Genomic DNA, 25,830 nt, shown 5'->3' on the forward strand with positions numbered 1-25,830 from the left:
TGTTAAACAAAGATTGAGGATAATGACTGATTATCCATAATCAATATTTCCATTAAGAGGTGCAGTGCCATACATTGCCTAACTGATGAAATAGTTTTGTGTGTGTCAGAGAGTTTGTTTTTTGTGTTTTAGTTTTTTTTGTATTGGTATAATTATCTGAATATTTTTCTTTTTAGATTGTTGGTTGAACAAAACAAGATATTTAACGTAATCATTTTCACAATTCTGTGTTGTTTATTAGACAAAATAATGACCAATTAAGACAAAAAACTAAATCAAGATATTTAAAAAAAAAACACAAGTAATTGTTAGTTGTTGGACAATTTTCATTCAGTGCAATCTATTATTATTGTAATTGTACGTTCAGAGGGTGTACGGTTATTCATGTCTGTAAAATAAAAATGAATTTCATAAATAAACTTTAAAAATGCACTAACAGTGCTACAAAACCGTCTCTGGCAGTATGTGACTGATAAACACCCACTCATCCAGGCATCAGCGGAGGTGAGTTAAGCACCACTCAAATCAAATGATATTTGTATTGGGATTTTTTTTACGTGAAAACATGTATGAGGTTTCTAATACAGATAAATAAAAATGTATTAAAGTGTTTATTTGACATGAGTAGTTCTTATCGTGTCAAAACAGACTGAAAGTGGCAAACAGAGCAGAAAATAAGGCTGCAGAATGCATTAAAAAATCTGTTGGAGACATGCACCCATTACACCTGAAGAGACCCTTCCTGTAGAGCAGATACGGATCAAAGGAATTTTAGGTTCACACTGGATGTTCCCTAAAACCCCTAAAACGAGCCTTTCTAATCATTTGTACTGCCAGTGGGAGGGTCAGTGTAAAAGTCATTAATTCTTATAGATAGAGAAACATCACATGATCAGAATTGTCAACACTGCAGGCCGTATCTGCTCCTAATAGAAACTTTTTGCACAATTTATTTTTAAATAGCAATGACCAAAAGGGAGACTCCAACTCAGTCACTCATAGACATTCACTTTCATAGCAATAGTCAGGCTTAAAATATCAATACGATAACTAAAAAGCAGATCAGGGTTGGGTAGTATGATTTTTTTTTTAAAGAAAAGAAAAAAAAAGAGCACAGTGCAACCTAATGCCTTGTTGTCACACATGTTGGCCAAGGTAATTTAGTAAGCAAACACATATTGATTTAAATTAAGTCACAGTGTAACTTGCTGACTTACTTGCTACTGCTGCCCTCAAACACTTTGGAAGAAAAGACTGTTGGAGATATTTTCTAGTGCTTCAAATTCAACACACATCTGTGCTTACGTACGTATAATAATTCATGGACCTTCACTTATGTCACAACAGCAGAGGCTCAATCAAGGACAGCTTGACAAGCAGATTTTAGCTACAGGTCAGATGTGAGCTCCAGCCTTTATCAACAGGGCAAATCCATGAAAATGACAGACACAGAGGCTTGCAGTCAGTACTGCACCAAAAAATAAGGCAGTAAACAGATGAATGCAAACAGGCAATCTCAGCGCAATCACTCCCTTGTCAGTGTTGTTCCAACTGATGTCCATTTTTAAGCTTTCAAGCACTGGTTGCCTAACTTTTCTTGACAGCCCTCCACTTCAGGACACAAAGGAACTGATTAATGGTACAGACAAATGGAATAAAACAATCAAAACTTACGATGAATAACTTTTGGTTTTCGGTTGTGCTCTGTGTGCCATGAGTATAGCAGTGAAACAGCTGTGTATAGCGAAATGTTCAGAACAACCCCGTTGAGGCTTGAAAACTAATCTCCGACTGCTATGGATTTGGTGTGTGTTAATACGATTTAAGCCTGAAAGTGTTAATCCTTAAGATCCTTAAGACACTCAATGAATTTGAGATTTGCAGCATCTTCTCTATATGTTAATTACCATCTTTGCTGGTGGGATCGTCTATACATAAACTTGCACAGGAAGAGCAAAGAGATGATCTACGTGTGAGTAATGTGGAGAAACAGCTATCAAACAGGTTTATTGTGGTTAACGAGCTGGGAGCTCTGTTTAGGGTTTAGGAACAACATGAGCCACCATTATATTTCTCAAAAGCCTCTGCAACCCCCTGCTCATTAAAATAGCAGAGTCCCTCAGATTTTCTTAGTTTAACCGTGCTGGTTTACTTGAAGGTAGGGGGTGCTCTCATCATTTACACATGTTCTTTTGAAAGGTGCTTAGTCTAATCATCAGTCAAAGCAGATATCTGCTGAAACAGATGATCTTCAGGATTAGCATCTACAAAAAGGCACAGTGGTCTTTGGATCTGGATAACATGAATCACCCACTGAGACCACGGAGGTAGTCCCCCATTTTAATCTACTTCATGGATCACTGACAATGATTGTTGTCAGTTATGTTGGAAAAAGCAGTGATTAAATTCCTACACTGGTGTCTGAGCCAAAAAATATAGGAAGACAAATGCTGCATACATTTTGCAGCAATTTAAGGACTTTTTTTTCTAAATTTCCAGTTTTCAAATCTGCCAAAACCTACACCTATTACAGTGTAACAAAGCAGGTAAACGAGACTCACAATCAGCAAAAGTACTGCACAAATCCAGATTTGCAGTCCACATGCACCACACCCGTAAGTTTCAAAAGAAGTCCTAACCAAATGTAAGCAAATGTATTTGTATAGAACATCAACATCCACAGATGTTATTCCATGTGCTTGAAAGAAGTAAAGCACAAATGAAAATGGAAATAAAAGACAATAGGAAAAAGGGGGAAAATATGATAAAATATAGTATCATAATATCTCATGAAAGTGGAAGATGAAAAGATTAGATGAAGGCAGAGCAGGAAAGAGTCATTTTCAGCCCCTTATGGTTTGGGCAGATTTGATCTCCACTGGGAACTGGTTCCAGCAGTGGGTAGCATAGTGGCTGAAAGCCATTTCACCTTGGTTAGATTTAACAAAGGCAAAATCTATAGTCGTCATGGTACTGGGGGGAACACAAAGGCTGAGGGTAATGATTGAATACAGAATCTATACCATCATTTTATAATTTCTATTAATTTTAATTTGACCAAGATGTAACCAGACCCAGGACCTGATGGCATTTATGTTATATGCATCACACTATTGAACTAAAGTGAGATCACAGAAAATCATAAAAAGCCTATCCACCCTTTTTCCCCCTTCCAAACCCCATTAGGAGATATGAGTGGCAAGATAACATTTTTTCTCATTTACTGTCACTGCTGAAGGAAATTGTACTGAAACCAACTGCAACACAGGACAACCTTTTTCTTACAGCACCTATAGCCTGCAGATGTCTAATTTTTAACCATACCCATACCTTTATCTTTTGTAGACGTGTTACAAGCATGTTTTGCTAGAAATACTCGGTACTCTCTACAAAAAAGTACTCTTTTGTACCCACAGTACAATACCAAGATTTTTTTTTCACTGACCTGTTAAGGGGGTCGACCACAATGGCCCGAGGGTGCGACATATTCCCTTCCAACAGAGTCTTCCTAGTTTGTGAGGCTCTTTCCAGCCTGGCAACGCTGATTGTCTTCCTGTAGCCGTCATTGGTCCAGTACAAGTTATTCCCAATCCAGTCCACTGAGATTCCTTCAACATTGTCGAGTTCTACAAAAGAAACCTCAGCACAGAATTCAACAGAATCACCACATACAAAAGTCATCTGACTTGAATTTTTAAAAATATGTATGCCCCTCAGGGACAAATAGAAATATTAATATCTAATGTATGGAAAATAAGAGTTACAAACAGCATTCTAAGTGTCAAGAAAATGCAAAGAAAATACAGTTTATACAAATGGAATTGTCCAATATTTAGTATTAATAAAATCAGTTTTTAAATATGCAGTAGTTTCTTTTTGTATTGTACCCTATTATACGCTCTCCCAATTAAACATTGTTTGATAAAGATTCAACTATACAAATAGTGCTTAATTATTTAAGTACTTACATAAATAATATAAAACTGCCTGTCTGTGGAACAGATTTTTGCCAGTTTAGTTAAAAAAATGTTTTACAGTTTGTGAGTTGTAGGCCTATGTTTTAACGTATATGGAGTGTGTTTTGAGTAGATTAAGAGCCCTGAAAAGCATTAACCTTACATTAGAGGGTCACTATTATAAGCTAATGCACTGAGTCAACTTAATTTATGATAGAGAAATATTGCAATTAGTCTAAAAACAGCTTTTAGGCCCACCATCTTTGAGTATCGTCTCTCTGTTACTTCCATCTATCTTCTGCCGCCCGATGAGGAAACTGGTGGTGTCAGCAAAGTAGATATGTCCAATTTCTGTATGGTAGTCGATGGCTCGAGGGTTGACCAGGTCCTCAATTGGCACCATGTGCTCATCGCTGGACTTGATGTTCATATCCAGGCCTCGGATGACGCCCGGGCGCCCCTTGCCGTAGAACAGGAACAGATCATTTTTGGGCTCTACAAGGCAAGAAAGGACAGAACCCCTTTACTGTTATTGTCAATTAATTGGTCTAATTCATCAATGCTGATCCCAGCATTAAACCCTCTTACTGGCCACATTGTTCTTATATGTGAGCAACAGCCAGGGCCATCCATTCACCTTAATGGAGCCAGTAATCAGTGCCAATGACTATACTCTCCCCCCTCAATCACGCTCCTGCTACAATGCTGCCTTGACAGTAAAAGAAGCAAAATGCTTCAGCAAACACACAATGGCAATACTTACCTTGGCTGTGAACACTGCTTCTGATCTAAAATAACACGGTGTCTGGGTAGAAAGGCAAACAGAGAGGCCTAGAAAGCTGAGGCAGCTCCTCAGTGACTCGCCAGCCGCTCAGGGGGCTGTATGTTCCCGAACCCTTTGGGATCCTCCAGAGAGGTAAGAGCAGGAATGAAGGAGGGCTTCCAGTGAGAGAAGCAGACCTCTCCTCACTCTCAGCCCCCACCCAAGAGACTATGATGCTGGAGGTGAGGACCACACATGCCTCACTTCAATTTATCATTTTGTGAGGGAGAGACCAACTACCCAAGAGACAATTAAACATTGCAAGAGACCCAGATATCAAACCCCACCGTGACTGCTGTATGAAGAAGCACTACCATTTAGCACCGAATCTCATTATACTTAGGGAGAGGGAAAGCGTGAGCAAGGGAGAGATAGCTTGTGTCATCAGAACATCTCTGAGAGGGGAATAAATCAAATGTGTCATGCCAAGCATCCCAGTGACTCTTTACCCCAATCGAAACATGGTGGGGCCCCAGATTGTGTCATCAATTTGATCTTATGCTTTTATTGTCAACTGCACAATGTCCAGCAATTGATCAGAACAGACAACAACTGCAGACAAACTTAAAACCTCATTATGACAATAATCAATCAGGATTGCGATGGGTCGATAGCGGAACGTCACTTTCAAATGGGTCCGTGTTCGCCAGCGCTCGTCTTTATCACTGTCACTCAAAGGCTGATGCATATGTGGCACACCCTCAGTTCTAATATGACACGTGACCTTTATGGATTCATGTCAGTATCAAAGAGAGCAGTGATGCAGAACGTCCTTTTCAGGGATAAAGTCAGGATTCGTATTCATGATGAACCAAAGCACTCACAATGGCAATGCTTTATATAGGTGGATTTCTATGGAAGAAACATGATTGCTTTGATGGATATGTACCAAAACACACAAGTGTATAATCATTTCTCCATCCAAGACAAAATACTGTGTACTGACTTTTGCAGGATTGTCCATTAGAGCCCAGGCTGTAGCCGGTACGACAACGGCAGGTTCTGGACTTGTAGCTGCCACTCAAAAGGCAGATGTGGGAGCAGCCGCCTGGCTTTCCATATGAGTCTGTGTCACATGCATGACTCCTGACTGCAGACAGAATTTGAGATGACAGCAAAATTATTACAAGCCAATGATTAGCGTCATCTGTACTTAACACAAACTCCAGCTTGCGATTCATTCAAATGGGGTAAATTCTGACACTATAGAAAATGTTCTTTACCTTTTGGCTGAGTGAGTTTGTGGTAAACACGGAGCCCTCTAGTATTCCCCAGGCTGGCCAGTGTCGTGCTCTCTGCTGTGATGTTGAACCTGTGGATCAGCAGCAGCTCCACAGAAGAACTCCCTTTGGAAGGGTCAGAGTGGGTAGCATAGATGTAATCCTCAAACACAGCTAATGCATAAATGTACGACACCTGAAAAACAAGACAGATTCATGGTGCTTTTTTTCCCCTTCATTCCCGAAGCCAAAAATAAGTAAAACCACAAGAGGAATAAGAGGACAACAATAACAAAAAATAAATTAATGAGTTCAGCCATGAGGGGGGATGGGGAAAAGTGGTGGAGCTGTGCATTTGGCAGCCCAAACAGGGTCAGAAACTGAGCTCCGAGGGGAAGCGACTGCGGCCCTGACGCCACAACCTCCATGCTACATTTAGCAGGCTGACACACACTAAGCGACATGGCTGGATGATCTGCATTCACAAGGAGTAAATCTGCTCACCGAGTGACACCTTAACATCAGGGGCACCAAGAAACATGCTTCAGAATATATAAATAAACAAACCACTCAACCATCTCTCTCTGTGGAATTTGCCTCAGCACTCTACTTTTACATCGGGAGCTTTCACACATACTGCTTCAAAGGATATATACATACAGTATACTGCACTTGCATCTTTACCTATTATACAGCACATGTACTGTGTGCTGCTTGGTCCGTGCTTGATTGAATATGATGACAGAAACAAATAAGTGTTGATTAAATCTATATAGTACGAAAAAAAATTGTATTTTAACTTATTTTCAAGATGATCAGCTTCACATGTAAAACCAATATGAAATAAAATGTAATTAACAGCTTTTGGAAAATGCCAATATATTGAGAATAAATGAAAAAAGTGATTTCTGATTACTGACTCTGATAAACAAAGACAAAATGAGCTTACCTGACATGATAATCCTAATAAGATCACAAACTATCAGGGAAGGTAATATACTGTTCAGCAAAACCTTGTTTCTTTCTTTCCTTACGAAAGGGTGAATGTCTAGTCCAAGCTCCTTGAAAGGGTTACTGTACTTACTGAATAGTCATAATTTATGATGAAAGCCTTCAGAAGAGGACTACAGTAGAGACAAGTCATATGCTTATTTAAAAGACAGCCACACATGTGCCTCGGTTTTTGCAAGTTAATAAATCATCTGTTAGCCATTCAAAAGCCCTTTTTCTATGAAAATGACGAATGAATTATAACAATGAGCACAAAATGTACCACCTGTCTAGCTGTGATATAAAGCACCATGCCCTGAATCTGCAAATTAACACAGAAACACTCACTGACATGACACAATCTCACAACTCTCCTCAAATGAAGAGGGAGAAAGTGCTGATAAGAGGCGACAGTTGTCTATTCAGATTCCCAATGACATTTGTCCACAATGGTTCCTTATGATGTGGAGCCCATGGAAGACAAAAAAAGCAGCGCTTACGGTGAAACGTGATACTCACTTGGCTCCCGTGGATAATTGTGTGCCTATTCCTGCCATGATAATCCACCACATCAATGTAATCCAGGTAGGCGTCTGCCCAGTACACCAGCTTCTTGACCACATCCAATGCCACAGCAGTGGGCTGCTCAATTTTATAATCCACCAGCCGGGTCCGGTTGGTGCCGTCCATATTGCAGCGCTCCACCTTGGCCACGTTCCCATAGTCAGTGAAGAAAAGCATTCTGCAGAGAGTGGGAGTAATCACATTATTAAATACTACAAAGGATGTTGTCCACTTTATTGTGGGAGCAGACTTTCACTCTTTGCTCCAGATCTTCTAAGAACTTACTGCATTTCTTTTACATACAGCAAATAAATCACAACCACACTATGCACATAAATATTAGTGTATTGCTTGGGCTTGCTTCGTGTGATGCTGCATTTACCTCAAGACATTTGATGAAACATGTTGCTATATAGCATGATATGTTGTTTCAAGCAGCAAATCACTGTATAAATGCATCTGCTGTACAGTGATTATCCAATCACACCCTTGCAAGCATAATGAGGCACGACAGGCATGACAAGCTTTTGATACGTCCACATGTTGAAGTGCTGTGCATGGAGCTGTAGTACGATTGATACAGTATGGCAGAGACTTGGGTGGGATACTTCTTGTTTTTTTTCATATACTGTATGTATATATATATAAAACCATATAAAACCAAAACCAAATGAGCAAATGTGTGAGTAATCATTTCTCTCTTGCCAAGTGAGGTAGGCATCCAAATGCAGTTATGTTAAAATGAAATAACATAGCCTGACACTATAATTCTTATATACAGTAATAATAGTGAGGAATATAAATTAGTCTTTTGGCACAATTAAGCAATAAATCAATCAAGCTACAAAGAAGTGGAAGACTTAATTTACAGGACTCTTCTTTTGAAACAACTTAACTACCTGTGGGGCTAACAGTAGCCTGCTCTTAGCCAGTTACCTAATTAAACTGTGAACTCATAAAATCCTCTGACATTTATGTTGGCTGTCAAAACTGACATTTGCAGCTAGAAATCTAAGGCCTCCTTTTGTCAACAAAGACAGGTCCATTGTTTCATAAACCATTCATTTTAAGTTTTAAGTCTGTTATGTGCAGAAAGTGACAAACACGAACAAAGGAAAATTGAATGCAACTGTGCAACATACTTTTTACTCTTGATATACAGAGCATCATGTTATTACTGTATGTCTGCCTTTGAGTGAGGCACACGGAAACAATAACCAAGGTCACTGATTCGTTTGGCGATGCTTGGCCTAAACTATCTATAGGACTTGTTTTTGAAATCAACAGTTCAAGTCGAATTGCTACAATCCAACAAATGAATCTGTTCCTGAAAAGTATGAAAAGACAGATTGCACATGCTAGATTAGATCTAAATAGGCGTCAGGCTCCAATTATAATAAGGTGTTAATATTAGATTAGTGATTATGTCAGCAAAGCTCTACCCACAGTCAGTGCCCTGCATCCAGTCACAACTGTTCCAAACGTATACTTATCTCAGAGGGAAATGAGAGAAGTCACCGTAAAACACAGCTGCATGAAAACTGCCGTGTACGAACGTGTCTCCCAACTATAGCTCCACACCTGCTGTGAGCCTGCTACGAACGTGAGAAAGAATTGCTTCTCAGGCACAGAGCACCAGTTATTAGTGACAATTAACTCCCTATATGTGGGTTCCAGAATTACTCCGACTTTCAATTTTATTCGGAAAAATGTCCTCTGTTGTGACAATTGCTTTCAGCCCCATTCACTCTCAGTACAAACTGTGAGGTGTCTGCAGGCACAACATAAAATGAAAGGGGAGGCAACAGACTGGAGGATGACAAAAGTTAAACACGTTCCTTCCTTCAGTGTGGAAATATGGTTCCGTAAAGATGTGTGTTCTACAGTAGAAATACCTCATTGTAAAAATACCTTGATTTCGGTTTTGATAAATAAAACCACCAACAACAGGTAATGTGTGACTTACAGGACGAATAACTGTATTATGTATTGTACTGTCTTTAAATACCTAAAAAGGTTACTGTTTACATTTATTTCACAATGCCTTTTTGTGAACAGATTCATTATTATTGGGGAAGGAATAATGTGTTTTGTAGCACTGTGTAACAATTTTGCTCTGATGAAATGGGCTCCAGCTCAGAGGACACTAATTAAAGTCATTATAGGAGGCATCTGTGGCTGAAGAAAAAGAAAAGTGTTAACTATAAAAAAGACAAGGGTAAAAAAAAGATAACAAAAGTTACAGGGGAATCGGTAAAGCGGGCACCCCAATTACAGGGGCTATGTTCGAATCCCGCATGGGGCGGCCATTTACTACATGTCATTCCCCCTCTCCCTGCTTCCCCATTTCCTGTCTCTCTATGTCCAATAAAGGTGAAAATGCCCACAAAATATACTTAAAAAAAAGAAAAATTATAGATAAATTAAAGCAACACATAAAGGGGTATATAATGTTAGAGTGAAACAAGATTTAAACATTGTACACATTGCAACAAACACATAATTTCCCCCTTTTTTTGTGGCAAATTTTGGGACATGTAGAGGCCGGGCTGCAGAGGACCCCAGGCAACGTGAGCAGACATAAATTGATAGAAAGTATATGTTGCGCAAACCATCTACTGTAAGTACCTCTGAAACAAGGAGGGCTTGAGAGTCAATTCTAAAAAAGATACAGTGTAACTCAAAAGAAAACAGGTATAATCTGTAGACTGGTGTGTTTCTCGGAGACTGAATAACATCAGACAATACATGAAAAGTCCTTTAACACAAATAAAGATTTATCTTGGATTGCCACTTTAAGTAGATGGAATTTCTAGGTCTGCACATACACTAATTAACATGGAGGGCTTGCCACGCTGTCTTACTGTGGCACTGTGAGGACGGAGCTCCAACAGCTTCCAATGATAACGAGCTCTAGCCAGAGAGCAGTGGGAAGCCGACTTAATCTGCACAAGTCAAGTCAGGGGAGAGATGGGATGGCCTTTGAACCCCAGATCAGGCTGCGCTGAAAAACTGTCAGCGTCAGCAAGGAACCCAGCTCCCCAAACAGGTGCACCTCCATGTGGCATACAAATGATAGCTTTCTGGGATTAGGATGGTGCTGATGCTACTATAAATCTGCAGCTACTAGATCCATGTTGGATTCTGGAACTGAGCATCCCTGATAAAATGAACTGCTTGGGATGAGTGAAAAATCTCACGGTGAGACAGAAAACTGTGAAGACACTTTAACTACCCCATGGTTACAAGTGATGAACAGTAAAAGCTGTATACTACATAATATACTATACATTTTCTCTGATGTCCTTCAGCTACTTTGTCCACATTAGCAGTTTTTTTTAGTTTGTCAAGGGTTTTGACCTTTGACAACGAGATATCTCTGTTTGTGTATGTCACTTTCTTACTTACAGTAAGTATGGTGACGCATCAAATATTAAACTGCAACACATCCTTTAAAGTGATGGTCTTTTTTGTGTTTTCCTATTCCATTCTGCAAAACTCTTAAATGTAATAATTTGGTGACTTAGTTTGAAAGTGAGCGTAACTCAAAAGCTGTGGGGAATTTGTATTACACAGTTTTACTTTTTTTGTATTTTGAAGTCAAACATTTGCTTATGCCACTATTCTTTTGGAAATCTACGAACAGCTGCAGTATCCTCTCTGACCTTCATATACTATCCCATTTTTCCATTTTTAGACATGATGGCAGTCTGTTACCAAGACAACTCACTGCTATAATACACTATTGGGTATCTTACTGATAATAAGCCTTATGCTAGAACGAAGGCCATCAAAGAGATTCTCAACTGCTGATGGGTAATTCGGGAGAATCTGTAGAATTCACCAATTTTCTCAACTTTTCTCTTGGGTATGTCTAAAATTCACAAGTGGTCTAGACCTGTCGTGTTAAACAAATAGACTGCCTTTCCCCACAGAGAGAAAACAATTGTTGATGCTAGGAATAGCAGGGGATTTGATTCTCAAGTTTAAAACAAATCTATGACAAACTTAATGCATGATAATATTCTGTTTACCATCATCACCACCGTGGTTAACCAATTTCCTGAGAGATTTTTTTAGACATTTGCATTTATATTGCCATATTTCGTCACAGCACATTATACAAGTCAGTCGTTGTTAGGAAAATTCTATCACTTTGACAGTCAGCCTCAAGGTCCGTGTACAAGAAGTCCAGTATGAACCTCTGTTGTAACACCAAACAGTGTAACATCTCCATACTCTAGGCTGCAATATTCTCCAGTTCAATATCTGTTCCCCCTGGACTGTCTGTCTCTAATATACGTAAGTCATAGACCTCTCTGTATTAGATTCCTTCCCTCATTCCCCTGCACTGTGCTGTTCTGATAACACAACTGTGTTGGATTATTACAGTATTTTCTAATGTTTTGTCTATATGGCAACTGACTCTATTTCATGTTTTATTTTATTTGCTTATTTCTGACAGCACTTGAGGTTAAACAATATGTATTTCTTGTTTTACTCCTGTAATTTTTTTTTTTTAATGAGACCCAAAGAGACATCTGTATATGATGAAGAAATGTATCTCATCAGCATGTACCTTGCAGTAATAAGCGAGTTTATGCAGTTGAGATTTTGATGAATCCAACTTGAAATACTTGTATGAACAACCTTCATAGCAAATAAAAGTAGCAAGTACTGTACGAATTTTCAGATATGAAAATGACTCAGTGTGACATCCCCTAACTTTTCCTCTGGGACCACCATGACATTTAGATGTTTAGATGAGTTTTTGTAAAATATATCAACGACTGTTGGAAGGATTGTCATGAAAATTGGTACAGACTTTCATGGCTCCCGTAGGAATGATTATAATAAATTTGGCGAGCCCCATAAAAAGATTAGCATTGCACCACCACATGACAAATGTTGCCACAGAACATAATCCAAGTAATAACATTTTTCCAAAATGTATTTGGTAAAATAAATTAGCAGTAGACTAACATAATTTCCACAGGCTGTCTCAGTGGTCTAATGTCTTGTGCTGAACAGCAGACACCCGTGAATGTGGCATACTACATCATCCAGGCTTGACTAATCTTGCCAAACATGATTATATAGGACATTCAAAAACAGAAAAAAGTAAAAGAGAATATCCCTTCCTGTCACAGGTATGGACTAAAATGGGACTCCCAGGAAGCTTCAGTTTTGTAATGCTGATAAGAATTTTAGCCAATGGACCATAAAATAAAAAAGGGTTTTCCATCAAAAGGCTGTCCTATAGCAACGTTAAAATGCCTTACTCGATAGTAAGAGAGGCAGGACAATAAAAATGGAGTGCCAAACCAGAGCATATTCTATAAACACTGCTCCTCACGCTGTGCTCCTATAACACCTCCTTGATTTCTTTTGTTTTCACTCCATTGCTCCAGGCTGACAGACCTCTCTCGGGCTCACTTTTTCAGAAACGGAAAACAGAAACAACCATGTCTCTCCAATTAGAGTCGGGAAGAAGCCTTGGAAAACTTCTTATACAGTCAATCTAGCCAGCTGCCTGCATGTCCTGCTCCCTTGTGTGCCAGGAGATTCTATATACACACCATCATCCCTGTATACAAAGAAAAGAAAGAAGGAATGGGTGCATATGCACTGTGTGTGTGTGTGTGTGTGTGTGTGTGTGTGTGTGTGTGTCAACTGTGATAACATTAAAATCCAGAGAAAAGCCATCCTGACTTAAGGGAGATGATCCACACATAGCCAGCTTATAAGCAACTCCGACATTATATACTATATTTATCATTAGCCATATTGCTTTTCAGAGGCTGACCAGCATTTAATGAGTACACAGAGACGCTGCCAAGCAAATCAAAATAGTCCAAGTCATTAAGAAACCAGCAGCTAATTATTTTGATTAAACCCAGTGGTTTACAGCTGCTATACCCGAGCTGTTAAGTAAATAATAAAGTATGAAGAATAAAGTCTACAAACTAGGAATCCACAAAGAAACAATGTAGTTCAACTTCAACCTTTAAATTAATCAGAATGTGTTAAGATACAGATACAAATGTCTTGATACTACTGTATGAGGAGTGATCATGATACAGTTTAATACACTATCATGGTGCACAGCAGAAAGCTTCTTCCACAGTTTCCAATGTTTCATGGAGGTTATTACTCTGCTACAAATTACAGTACTGATGCCTTTTTTTTATTTTGAGAAAGGCTTCTGCACCATTAATGTGTATTGCCATTTCCAAAATCTCCCAAAAAGGGTAAATTATTTAAGATTTGCTTTGCCTTCAAACAGCATGTTCTCCTGTCCTCATAATATAATGGATGTCCACTTATTTTGCTCACAGCAAATAAAAGCACCAAAAAAAAAATAAAAAATAAAATAAAATACTGATGATCTTGGCATTCAGCTGGAGAAAGCCATTTATTTAAATTATTTTTGACATTTTGTGCTTTTCCACAATGACAAAGGAAACTGCTTAGGAACAAATATTAGTTCTGCAACTTTGTCATCCGTGTGAATGTAAACCACATGCTGTAAATGTTTCACATTTCACCGAGGGCAGTGTGGGGATAGTTTGTAATCGGCAGTTGCTTTGTTTTTTTTGTGTTCTCTACAGAGACAAAAAAAAAAAACCCTGTAATGCAAAGTCCTGCTGAGGCAGTTTCAATTGAGGGATGAGGGGTGAAATCAGTGAATACAAATGAATGTCTAGACAGTGGAAGCTGCCTCAAACATCAACAGCTATTCACCAAATTACACAGCTCAAAGAGAAAAGGGCAGAGACGAAGGAAAGAGAATCATTTAGGTCCCTTAATTCCAACTCACTCACATTCTTCCAGACCAGTCAGTGTTATGCACAGTAATTCTTTTTTTTACCCCCTTCTCTGCTTGTGTTTTTTTTTTTTTTTTAACAATACATGCATGATGATAAATGAGTCTTGCAAGCCTTTCAGAAACGTTGCATTATATAGGCTGCAGAATACTTACCCCATGAGAGGATCCAGAGCTATTCCTTTAGGATTCACTAGGTCTAGTTGTAGGATAGTCACACATGTGTCGGCAGCATGGTTACAGACAAATATCTTGTCGGTGACCCGGTCGACAAAATAGAAATTCCCCGTCAGCCAGTCAATGGCCATGTGCTCCACATCTGCAATGAAACAAACTGAGCTTAGATTCTTGTGTAAAACAGCTGAATTATATATATATAATATATAATATGCAATAAACTTTATATGTTTCAGAACCACAGAGGCAAAGCTATCTCAACGTTTAGTCCCTTTTCAAACCCCAAACATACTGGTTGCTAGAGATTGTACACATCCCATAATAAACATTGGATTTCTTTGATATGTGTAACTCAGGCATGGGTTTGTAATTCAAGTTTTCTGTTAAAAAAAAAAAAAAATGGCACCAAGCCAAAAAATAATTAACTCTGATGACTTTCAAAGACTAAGTAGTGCTCACCATGACGGGTAAACTAATCTTCATGTGTAAAATTGGTGCAATGGTCCTTTAAATTATACCATGACCCCTGAGAATCCTGGTTGATTGGCAGGTTTTCATTGTTTTCTTCTGAAGGACAAATGTCAACAACCTAACTAGCAAAATGTACTGTAGGTGTTTATTGGCATCTCCATATTTACTTCATGATCATGTACCAACCTGGCACAAGGCACAATGCAACTCCTACTTTCCGTTATAGCTTTAGACTGACATAGTTTTAGTTTGTTCATCCAGTGCCAATAGTGCTTAAACAGCAAATATACGGTCTCTTCTCTTTGCGCCCATGATGTGTTGGTCTCAGAATGAAGGAGGTCAGGTGAGTTGTCAGGGGTTTTTAACAGCTGGTCTTAAGTCAGTGTTTCACTGTTATTTTAGAGCACTTTGTCCAAAGAGTGATATGTACATGTTGCCTAACATCGTCATGTATCATGGTCATTTCCTGCATGGCGCTCTTCAGAGAAGTGTTCACCGTGTGAAGCTTTGCACAGCATGTTGACTGACTCAGCCCCACTTTGTCCCTCAGAGTCACAGAGCTGCTGTGTGCTCACTGGTCAGTGACGGTATGTGATCAACTGACCGCAAATAGAATCTAATTCTGTGTGAAACACTGCACCATTATAATAGCAATAAGCCAAAGTGTAAGCGCTCCTGGCTTTTAAAGGGAATGGGTGATGGCACTGTGATCGGTTTATGGGATGTTATGCCCATGAATAGTCCTATGAATAATTAAAAGATTAGGTACAACCCCTTTGAACCATGCGCCCGGTGCAGTGACTGTTTTTTTCTGCCATTAAACTTAATAAAAAGACCTGGACTCCTTAGTGGTTAGCACCTGTCGCCAAACAACAAGAGGGTTCTGATTTGATACCCAAGCCTGGGGTCTTTTCACGTGGAGTGTTCATGTCCTCCCTGTGTCCGTCCGGAGTCCCAAAGACATGCATACTAAGTTGACTGGCAACTCTAAATTGGCCATAACTGTCAAAGACGTGTCCTGCCCTCGTCCTATGTCAACTGGGATGGCTGTCAACCCCAATCCCCAACCTCTCAAAAAAAGAAAAAAAAAGAAAATCACAAATGAAAACCATGGAAACTGGCAAAAACCATGAACAATAAATGTCAAAGATGTTTGGTATTTATGAGACAATCTAATGGGGAAAAAAGCCCCACAGAAGTAGCCAAGCTGGCATGGCCTGAATTTTAGGACATTTTTAGGAGAAAGGCATGCAGTCCATACCACTGAGTCTAACCTGCCTTCAAAAGCACCTATTATGAAAGAAAGTGAAGGTGAAAGTGTAAGAAAAAAGAAAGCGAAAAAGCAACCGAAGGGATGGTTTGTGAGAGCTTTGAGTCATGTTATTGCCACTGGAAAATGCACCACTATCCTCTCTTCTGAGGTGAGGGTTCAGATAATCCTTCAAAAAAAAACTCACAAAGGGGAGGAAAGGGAGGTATGTAAGAAAAGGAAAGCATGAACAGCTGAAAACGTACGTTGCAAACTTTGTTGTGTTCTTATTTCATGTTCCCGTGTGAATCCGCGCAGATTTCTCGTTTCAGCACAGCGGAGTTGCCCAGAGGAATCTGTAGACAGAACCCAGCAAACACTTTCCTGGTTGTGCTGAAAATCCAATGCCAGTGTTCCATTTACACCCAAAGACCTCAGGGGCTTGAGGCCTGTTCCATTTAGATGGGTGATGACAATGCGATCTGAACCACCAATGAGAAGCGCTGGACGGCTATCACCGGGATCTGGAATGACAGGGAAAAATATGGGAGTTTGATTTAGTTCCTTTATTTTGGTGACACTATTTTTACTGTTAAAACACCAAGAGACTGAGGAGACCTTACAGAAAGACAAGATTACGCAAGAAATTGCTTCCAAATATGGCTTAAACAACAGTGAGCAACACATCAACACAGATAAAAGGTCAGCAAATATACCATTAGAAAAATCATTCACCATTAGAGATAGAAAGCATGGATCACACTGAGGCTCAAGAAAGAAAAATAGTAGTATATAGAGGTATTAGTCTTATCTAAGTCTCTCAGACAGGACATGATCTTTGCTGTTCATTTGACCCAACGCACTGATCAAAGGAAGCTAAGATGTATCTGTCCTGTGCTAAAAATCAAGCGTTATTACTAGCCTCTCTAATAACAAAAAGAAAGTGAGCAGCAAAGAGGAGGTGGTGGTTGCCCTCAAGGAGCAGCACCTGTTTCTACAGTCAGTCTACTCTCCGTGCCTGGCTAGACGTCTCGATTTCTATTGACTGCATGGGTGTTCGTTACAGAAAGCAAAGTTCTGCTAGATTGAACGTGCTGAGCAAAGCGCAAGCCCAGTGACAAACTGTGGTGCTGCAGTGTGGTGCATGGAAGTCCACGGGAAATAATGGTTGCCACATTCCGTCCGAAAGATGCACTCGATGAAGCAGCAGAGGAGAAATAATTAAACAAAAAAGACAAAAAAAGAGTTTTTCTTAAAGTTCATTGAGTTCAGCTTACACTACAAATTGAGGAATATTAATAAAAACCCGGTTTAAGGGTAGGACTTTTTTTTTTTCTGAGCCCATCTCTCCTGCTTGGACTCATGACAGGACTATCCATGGTAGTAAAACTGAAATAAGCTGCTTTATGGGCTTAACTGACCGTGCAAATTCCCAGACATCAGGTTCTTACTTACCCCGATCTTCCACACAAGTTTGAGTCAAGGGCTACTCTCTAAATCAAAATGGTGCAAAACTTAACCAACTCTTCGGTGTGACACATTTTTCTCCCACACTACAGAGTTGATGTGGTTGCGACTGTTTGACAGATCTGTTTTAGCTCTCAATCTAGTACAGATTTGTAAGAAAACATAGCAATAACAGCCACACTTTGACACAACAGACCACCATACAATGTATTTCAAAGTTATAATAGATAAAGTTTAATAAAGGCTGGCAAACGTTCCATGAAAGGAACAATTGATCTACTACCAAGAGTCTGAGAAATAGACCCCAGCTGATTCTAAAAAAGAAGTATTTACCACAAAACACTACAGCCTCTTGGTGGTCAAGAAAACCACCTATATTAAAGAGAGAAAGAAAAAAATCCTACATACTCCTAACTTGCTTTATGTCCTCAGGAACAAATAGGCTTGAAAACATATGAAAACACAGATAGAATAGTAAAGCTATAGCCTTATCATTTGAATGTGCAGTGGTGGGTCTGTTATTTGGACTTTTACACAATTCCTGCCATGAAATATTCTGCATTGGTCAGATAAAGGTATTATCCCACACTTCCCTAATTTGGTATCTAGCATGATTCAGTGAAGCACATGATCAAGCAGGCATGAAAATCATCAGCGGAGTCAGATTTATGTTAGTACAAATAGAATAAAAAAATGTTATACCGCTCACTTTAGTCTGAGCCAAATGAGAAGAGATTAAATCATGATTAATCCCTCCCCACCGCCCCTCCAAAATAATGAATAAATAAAATTGTACGCTGCTGTTTTAACTTCAATCTTCGACACTCAACACGTTAATGTTTTTCATATCCTGCCGCTCCTCATCTTCTGGCCTCTGAGAGCTCCATCTGAAATTTATATTCATAAGCTTTTGCAACTAATGGTAACCCGATAGTTATCCCCGTACCACTATCGCTCTCTTCTAAATTAATATTAATGCATGTGAGCATTGGGTTCAGTTAAGTTTATGGGTAATCATATTCAGTTTATTCCTGGTAGGACACCAGTCACATTGATTAAAAGCTGCAACAGTGGTGTTCTCCCCAGCTAGGTGTATTGGGCCTCCAGCTATCTTCAACCCATATATGCCATAGTGACAACAAACTAAAAAAAAAAAAAAATCTTTTTCACTTTACGGTTCAATGCGTGACACAAATATATATTGTGCAAGGTTAAGCTTGTGCTCGAGCATGGCGGACCACCAAAACACAATACCTCTTCTGGTTGTTTTATTTTTAAGTGGGCTGTTTTACTCATTGGGACAGATTTGTTACCAGCATCAAGCATTAACATAAATCAGGGTGACGCTGGGCATTGTCTCTGCACAAAATACTCCAGACTGCTCCCACTTAAAGTCTCATGCTCATTAATTTTATCATTATCCTGGCCTGACCATGTCTACCTATTCCCACACGGGTGATAGATGTGGTCACTCCTATAGCACATTAATCTTACCCTTCCAACACTGGTGAGCACTGTGGTGATGATAAGCTTGAATTCTACTCTGGCTGAACAAAAACTGTTCTGTTTATTATTAGAAATAGAAACATACACACTATGCAGATTATGTTGTTTCCTGATGCGAGTGTAGCGCTCACCTTGTTTGGCTTTGCAAGATGTTCTGTCAGGCTGTAGGATGTATCCTTCTGTGCAGCTGCATCTGTATGACCCGTAGGTGTTCGTGCAGGTTTGGCTGCATGCGCCATACATGGCACATTCATCATGATCTTATGGAAAAAGGAAGAGAGTCATTTGTAACAAATTAGGTGTGCTCAAACATGACCCAAATACATAAAGTATACTTAATGTGGCCTCACTCTGGCACCTCAGGCATAATTACTTTTATAACCAATGAGCCTTTTTTTGGAGCTGCTACCCTATAAACCACTCTCTCATATCTTCCACAAACAGGATCAAATTCAGGAAGCACTGCTATTACATTAAACCTCTTGCCCCAGCACAATTATGCAATTGTGTGCCATGGTATAAGTTAGGCAAGGCAGAGGCCAAGTTAGACTCCAGACTGAACTCTAGAGGCACCTTAAACAGTAAATACCCGTCTTCCTCACTAGCTGTCAGAAACTAGGCCTGTGGCATGTAAGTGCATGAAGAATAAAAAGAGACACAGAGAAACGGTGTACTCTGTATACAATGTGTGTGTGTGCACGTGTTAGGAGTGTAATGCACTGTACATGAGGCCCTGCCTGCAGACAGATGGTTCTCATATACCCAGCACCTCCTGCTTATTCAACTGAAGGAAGTGTGGCCGAGGGCAAAAGGAGAGACCGGTGTGAGGACGACAGAGTAAAGGCAAGGAGGGCTCCGTGGCAGGAGGGCCCCCACCAGCGCTGCTGCACAGTCCTTACCTCTGCAGCTCGTTCCGTCCTCGCCGACCTCAAAGCCGTCAGCGCAGAAACAGAAGGTGCCGTTTCTTGTCATGATGCAGCCATAGCGGCACCGGAGCTCGTGGCAGGCTGACAGGAGCTCTGTGGGGGAGAGAGAAAAAGAGGATTGGAGGTAAAGGGTATGAAAGGGTAGGTGAAATGGGAGATTACTTTCTGATTTGGGAAATGACTTTTTGAATTTCCTCTTGTCTTGGGTGTTTCACTCATAAATGCTCCCTTGTAATTTGGCATATTTTCTTTTCTTTTTTTTAAATCCAGCTGATAGTGACGAGTTTGAAACCAATCTTAGACAAGTTTCTTCAGTATGATTCACCTATTTTTTAATGTAACATTTGTGATCTAATATGTGAAAAGTGACCTTGTGTTAATTGTTAAGTTCCACGGAACAAAACTGGTGGGCAGAAACAAGTGGTTTTTTTCCAATAAAGTTAAATGACATTAAACAATCTACGACTTCTGATAGGAAGTAATAAAAGTTATTACAAGCTTCGCCTTGTAGGGTCATCATTTGACAAACTGACATCAGGAAGTACCAACACTGTAATTTTGTGTATTTTCTGAATGTTGCAGACGGTGACAAGGCTCTGCATAGCACTAATCTTTAAACAGAAAGGAACAAAGGACAGCTAATTGTGGCATGATGAATGTTCCTCAGAGTAAGTGGCACAATTGAGTAGTATAAGCTTCAAAACAAAGCTTTAATTGCACAAAGATTGATACACCAAGGCTGAACATTAATTAATGTCAACTTACAGCCCAAAAGATAAAGGCTTGCATTGATTGTCCTTGGTCTTTCCCGTGCTAACCATTTCAAGACATCGCAAAAGGCAGCAGTCAGAATCATTTTTTGACAGGGTGTATTTAATTCGGCAGCATAGTGTGAACTGAATGACAATCAAAGCTTCAGTTGTCGTTTCTCTCCAAATGAAAAGACAGTCTTTGGTTTTTATTTTGAAGAGTTGAAATTATGTGATGTCAGTGGACCAGACATTTTTAAACACCAAGTTATCAGCAGTCTGTTTTTCATTACTGTATCTAAACTTGCTGGCTCACTGACACATTAAGATGGATGACACAGTTGGATTGTTTGGAGAGCGATATATAAATCTCTGTGAATGCTTGTTGGAGAGCAATATGTCAACTGATAACCACCATGAGAACAGTTTAACAGTGAAGGGAAACAAGAACAAGAAGCTTGTGAATGTTAACTAACAAGAGAGAGCTGCAATATACATTTATTAAGGTCTGAAAAGTATTTTAATAATTTCACGAAGAGAAGAAACTGCTCACAACTAAGTCTGAGCTCCACTGAAGTAATTTTATTGATATTAAAATATGCAGAGTGTAGAACAATAGCCCTGTTTCCCTCCACAGCTTCCTAGAGAGCTGAGATGAACCGACCATACAGGATTGAACCGTATGTGTATTCGTTTTCCATATAGCCCAAAGAGGAGTTTTGACTGACAGAGGGTTGAGTGGAAAATAACTGAATTTTCATTTTGGGGCCAATTCTTTTTTTGAGCCTACAGAGTGCAAGCAAACACAGAAGTATTAAAATGGTAAAAGTCTGGGAGCCTTTGGTCCTCACTGACCAGATAGAGTCTGCTTTGATATTTATTAATACCTCTCACCTGCTTGCAGTGGTCAGAGATTCTGGAGCAGTGAAGAATTGGAGCTGAGAGGATCTGCTCAGTGCTTGTGCTTAAATGCTTGAAGGATATGTTGTTGACATTAATTATTGTGTGGTTATTCTATGCCCCTCTACACTAGAGAAAAGAATGTCACATAAAGGTTTTGCTAACATGCATTCATTCCAATAAAAAAGGCTTCAGATTTTACATAAATTACACATTTATTCACATGAATAATGGAGGATTTGGGGCAATGTTTGAAAATCAGCATTTTCCCTCACTTGATCATAATTGGGAATGGAAGCCTTTTTGCTGATGTGCGTAAAAAAAGAAAAGTAGCTGTTATGCAAGTCAATTTATCAAGCGATATCTCATTTTTGAGAGGGATTTTGAACCTGCAAACCCATATGCTGCTCATTTTGATTGGAAAATACCACAGTAGCACAGTTTTTGTCATCATCAGTCAAAAGAGCTTAGAGATGTTGTCAGGGGCCAAATTGTTGCAGCTGCCAAAACTATGAGAAACTGAGCACAAAATGAAAGTTTCCAACAATTCAACACGGGGAGATTTTCACAAAAAGAACCATTTTTACTGCCATCAAGTGTCACCTCAAAGTAGCATCTTTTCTCGAAAAAGAGGTTGTAGTTTTTCAACCACCAAACAAGTCAAAGAGGTTAGTGAGGGCCTAAAATTTCCCAAATGACTGTTAAAGCCTGCAATGAGCTCTGCTGTCCAAGATCTGGTTGCTGCTGCAGAGTATACAGCAGTTACATATATATGATCCCTGAAGACACACCCTAGTCTCCTAAACTTTACTTTCACTTATAACTAATTTGCATTGGTTAATAGGTTTTGTAGGAAATGCAATGCTGTTTATTTTTAAAGTGAAAACATTTTGTGGATGGGCGCCAAAGGTTTATCTTAGTCCATGTTAAGACACAATGCAATAATGGTTTCTTGGTGCCTACACACACACCCTGCCTTAAAGCTCTTATTACGTTCATCTGTGAGCCTGTGGTAAAAAAAAAAATAGGGGCTCTAATTACACCCTGTGATTGAGTTGTTTTGATTTCAAGAGATGAAAAGAGTACACCTCAAGAAACAAATGAACAAAAAAACAATACATACTGTAGATACATATCACTCAGGAGTACACACAATTGTTGCTCTCTCGCACTACCCGCAATTTTGAAATGCATTTTCAGCTCAATTTAACAAGACAAGTTTTACCAGTAACAGTCTGTTGCCCCACTGTTAAAACATTTTAATGTCACACAATATGCTGCTGATTATGACATAACAACTGCATCCATCTTGCATTCTCCAGCTCTAGATTACTCATGTTTAACTATAGTAATTACATTACTTGGGTGGACTAAATTAGAAATAGGCAGTAGAGAAACATGTTTTCCTTAAACACTGCTATTTTATCTGACATTACATTATCTTTATCAGACCAATTGAGCTCTGAGTTATAAAAACAACGGCCTGTTTCTATCATTGTTTGGTCTTTCATTTGACTGGATGCCTCCAAAGTCTGTACCATATTAAACGGTTGTGCTACTTAGCATCTAAAACTAACAATGACAATTGACAGTGACAGCTCAACAATGGTAACTTTGGTCGATTGGATAGTAGTACGTAACAAGCTTGTATTTGTGATGCTTCCTTCAAACCATATTTTTGTGAATATCAACATACACGGCATCACGCTATGAAAGTGGAACATTCATGTCGCCCTCATGCAGAAAATGAGGATGAGTTTTGGTTATGTTTGGGTTCTGTGGAGTGAGACTGTGGTGGGAACAACAGGGTGGACTTTAGAGCAGCACTAAAGCAGCGCAATGGACAGCTCTACAGTGAAATGGTAAACCAATCAGGGAAAGAAATGTAGGTTGAAAATCACAGAATTACACAAAGAACAGCATGCCGGTAAAGTTTTTGTATGCTTCGGTGGCCACATTGTCATGCTATCTTTAGTATTTATTGAGTGCCAGCCCTTTTATAAAATGGTCAGTGCCATGTGCCAGCATTTTGGGGCATTTTGAGTAATATTTCAAGACCCAGAGAATATTTTGTACTATGACTCTGAAAACACCAAACCGCTCAAAGGAAAGAGGAGACTCTCTATTTAACTAGGGAAAACCATTTGTTTGTACCTTGTTCCATTCTTGGAATTGATTGATTGATTCTGCTCCTTCTGACTTTCAATGTACTTTCTGTCAATCAAATCAATGAAAAGCAATTGCTTTATTCCAGACTGGTTGGCTGTTGATCCACACCCTTTCTGCTAACTAAATCTGCCCATTGATTCTAATTTCTATATAAGACAGAGCCAGAAAAAGAATTAAAAGAAACTGATTAAATGCTGTTTACAATGATGTATAACTTCTGCTCTAATTGAGATAAAAAATATACACATCTTAATTTTACACAAATATCTACAAAACCTTCAGCATTGCTTCATGTATAAAAATATTACAAATCACATGCCCTGATAAAAACGTGTATTTCAAATGTTGACTGGTAATGTATTTTGAACAGGGTGTTTCAAAAGAAAATTGTCAGCTCCTGACAGACAAGGCCAAAAGCCATTGTTGATCCAACCAACTCTGTTTACTCCTTTGAAAGCTTGTGTGTAGACCTCATGTGACCTGTGCATTATAATTCATCGTGTGGTAACAGTAACCTGCAGACTTCCCTGTTGTGAAGGAGTATGCAAAATGACTACATGCCGAGCTGGAGACATTCAGAACTAATCCTTATATCTGTTCAAAGACACCAGATGATCAGCTTTCCCTCTTGGCAAACACACAGTGCTGCAGGGATTGTATATCTGTCACTGAGCCTGCTTGATGCTTTTCACATATCTCAATGCTACCTTTGAGAATCAGGAGACAATAAAGAGGAGCATTTAGTGGTGTTGATACTATGGTCTGCAAATTTATTTTATATTAAGGAGATATCCTTTGTGGACATTGGATTTTCATTTTTCTGAAATCTACAGTATAACCTCTCTTTCTAATTATTGGAATTAATGAAAAATCAGACCTTCAAACCTATCCATAATAACTGGCTCTTACATAATGTCTACAAAACCGCCTTCTATAAATGTGAGCCTTGGCAAGGAGACAGCACCTTGAATCATGAATTGTAGCCACAAAGTTGAGGTAGAGTATATTAAATTGTACATTACCTCCTAAGGACTGGTCAGAGCACAGGCACAAGTACTCGTGACTTGCTGAACAAAGAGTATACAACAGTAAACATGTAGAGCCTAATGGACCAACACCCTTTCCCAATATAGGAAAATTGGATGTCGTAAAATGTATGAATTACTGGAATACGCTGTCAGATGTTACTCACTTTGAAGCACAGAGGCATATGTATTCACATCAGCAAACCCAGTCTAATTTGCAGCCTACTGCAGTGTAATTTGCTATAATCACACATATCAGCTGAGTGAATACAGCTATTCCATTTGTTTGTTTCTGTTTTCACATTATGCCTTTTTAAAGGTTCCACTGCTTTGTTGTTTGGGTATTGAGAAAGTTATGACTCCCTAAAATTCAATCAGTAATAAGAAAATTGCAATGTATACAAGTCAGAAATAGGCAATCTCTTAGTTTTGCACAATTCCTGATATTTGATCCTATAAGACATTACCTGCCTTGGGTAGATTGGGATCACTACTTTATTTTAGGAATGTGAAATGTAACAATGATAATATAAATAATTATTTATATCAGAGTTTTGTTTCTTTCATCACTTCCCCAGAGGTTTATATCCACTTCACTACAAATAATTATTCTTTTCTATGACACTTGAAATGTACTGTAGCTCATGTGCCTGACATTTTTCTGGATCATCTTTAAAATGTTTCTAAAACATTGACTGGATCCACCAGTGGTGATTTCAACAGATTGGAAATAACTTGGAACGGGTCACATTTTTCCACAACATCCCACAGCTCCTTGATTTATCAGAGCATGAATCAAGCAATACCCCCCC

At 39.1% G+C, this 25,830-nt stretch overlaps 1 protein-coding gene across 1 annotated transcript in view; it reads right to left on the reverse strand.

The window, feature by feature from the left end:
* Positions 1–25,830, reverse strand: part of lrp1bb (low density lipoprotein receptor-related protein 1Bb) — a gene marked incomplete at both ends in the record, with an annotated part of 274,243 nt that overhangs the window by 144,265 nt on the left and 104,148 nt on the right. Inside the window, 9 exons of the mRNA XM_083996665.1 lie at positions 3,446–3,626; positions 4,215–4,451; positions 5,726–5,869; positions 6,003–6,195; positions 7,509–7,731; positions 14,536–14,698; positions 16,543–16,800; positions 19,381–19,509; positions 20,149–20,268. Coding sequence (XP_083852791.1) covers positions 3,446–3,626; positions 4,215–4,451; positions 5,726–5,869; positions 6,003–6,195; positions 7,509–7,731; positions 14,536–14,698; positions 16,543–16,800; positions 19,381–19,509; positions 20,149–20,268 — 1,648 coding nt within the window. The remainder of the gene's footprint in view (positions 1–3,445; positions 3,627–4,214; positions 4,452–5,725; positions 5,870–6,002; positions 6,196–7,508; positions 7,732–14,535; positions 14,699–16,542; positions 16,801–19,380; positions 19,510–20,148; positions 20,269–25,830) is intronic.

The sequence above is a fragment of the Trachurus trachurus genome (genome assembly GCF_905171665.1).
Source record: "Trachurus trachurus genome assembly, chromosome: 21".
In the NCBI taxonomy this organism is placed as follows: domain Eukaryota; kingdom Metazoa; phylum Chordata; class Actinopteri; order Carangiformes; family Carangidae; genus Trachurus; species Trachurus trachurus.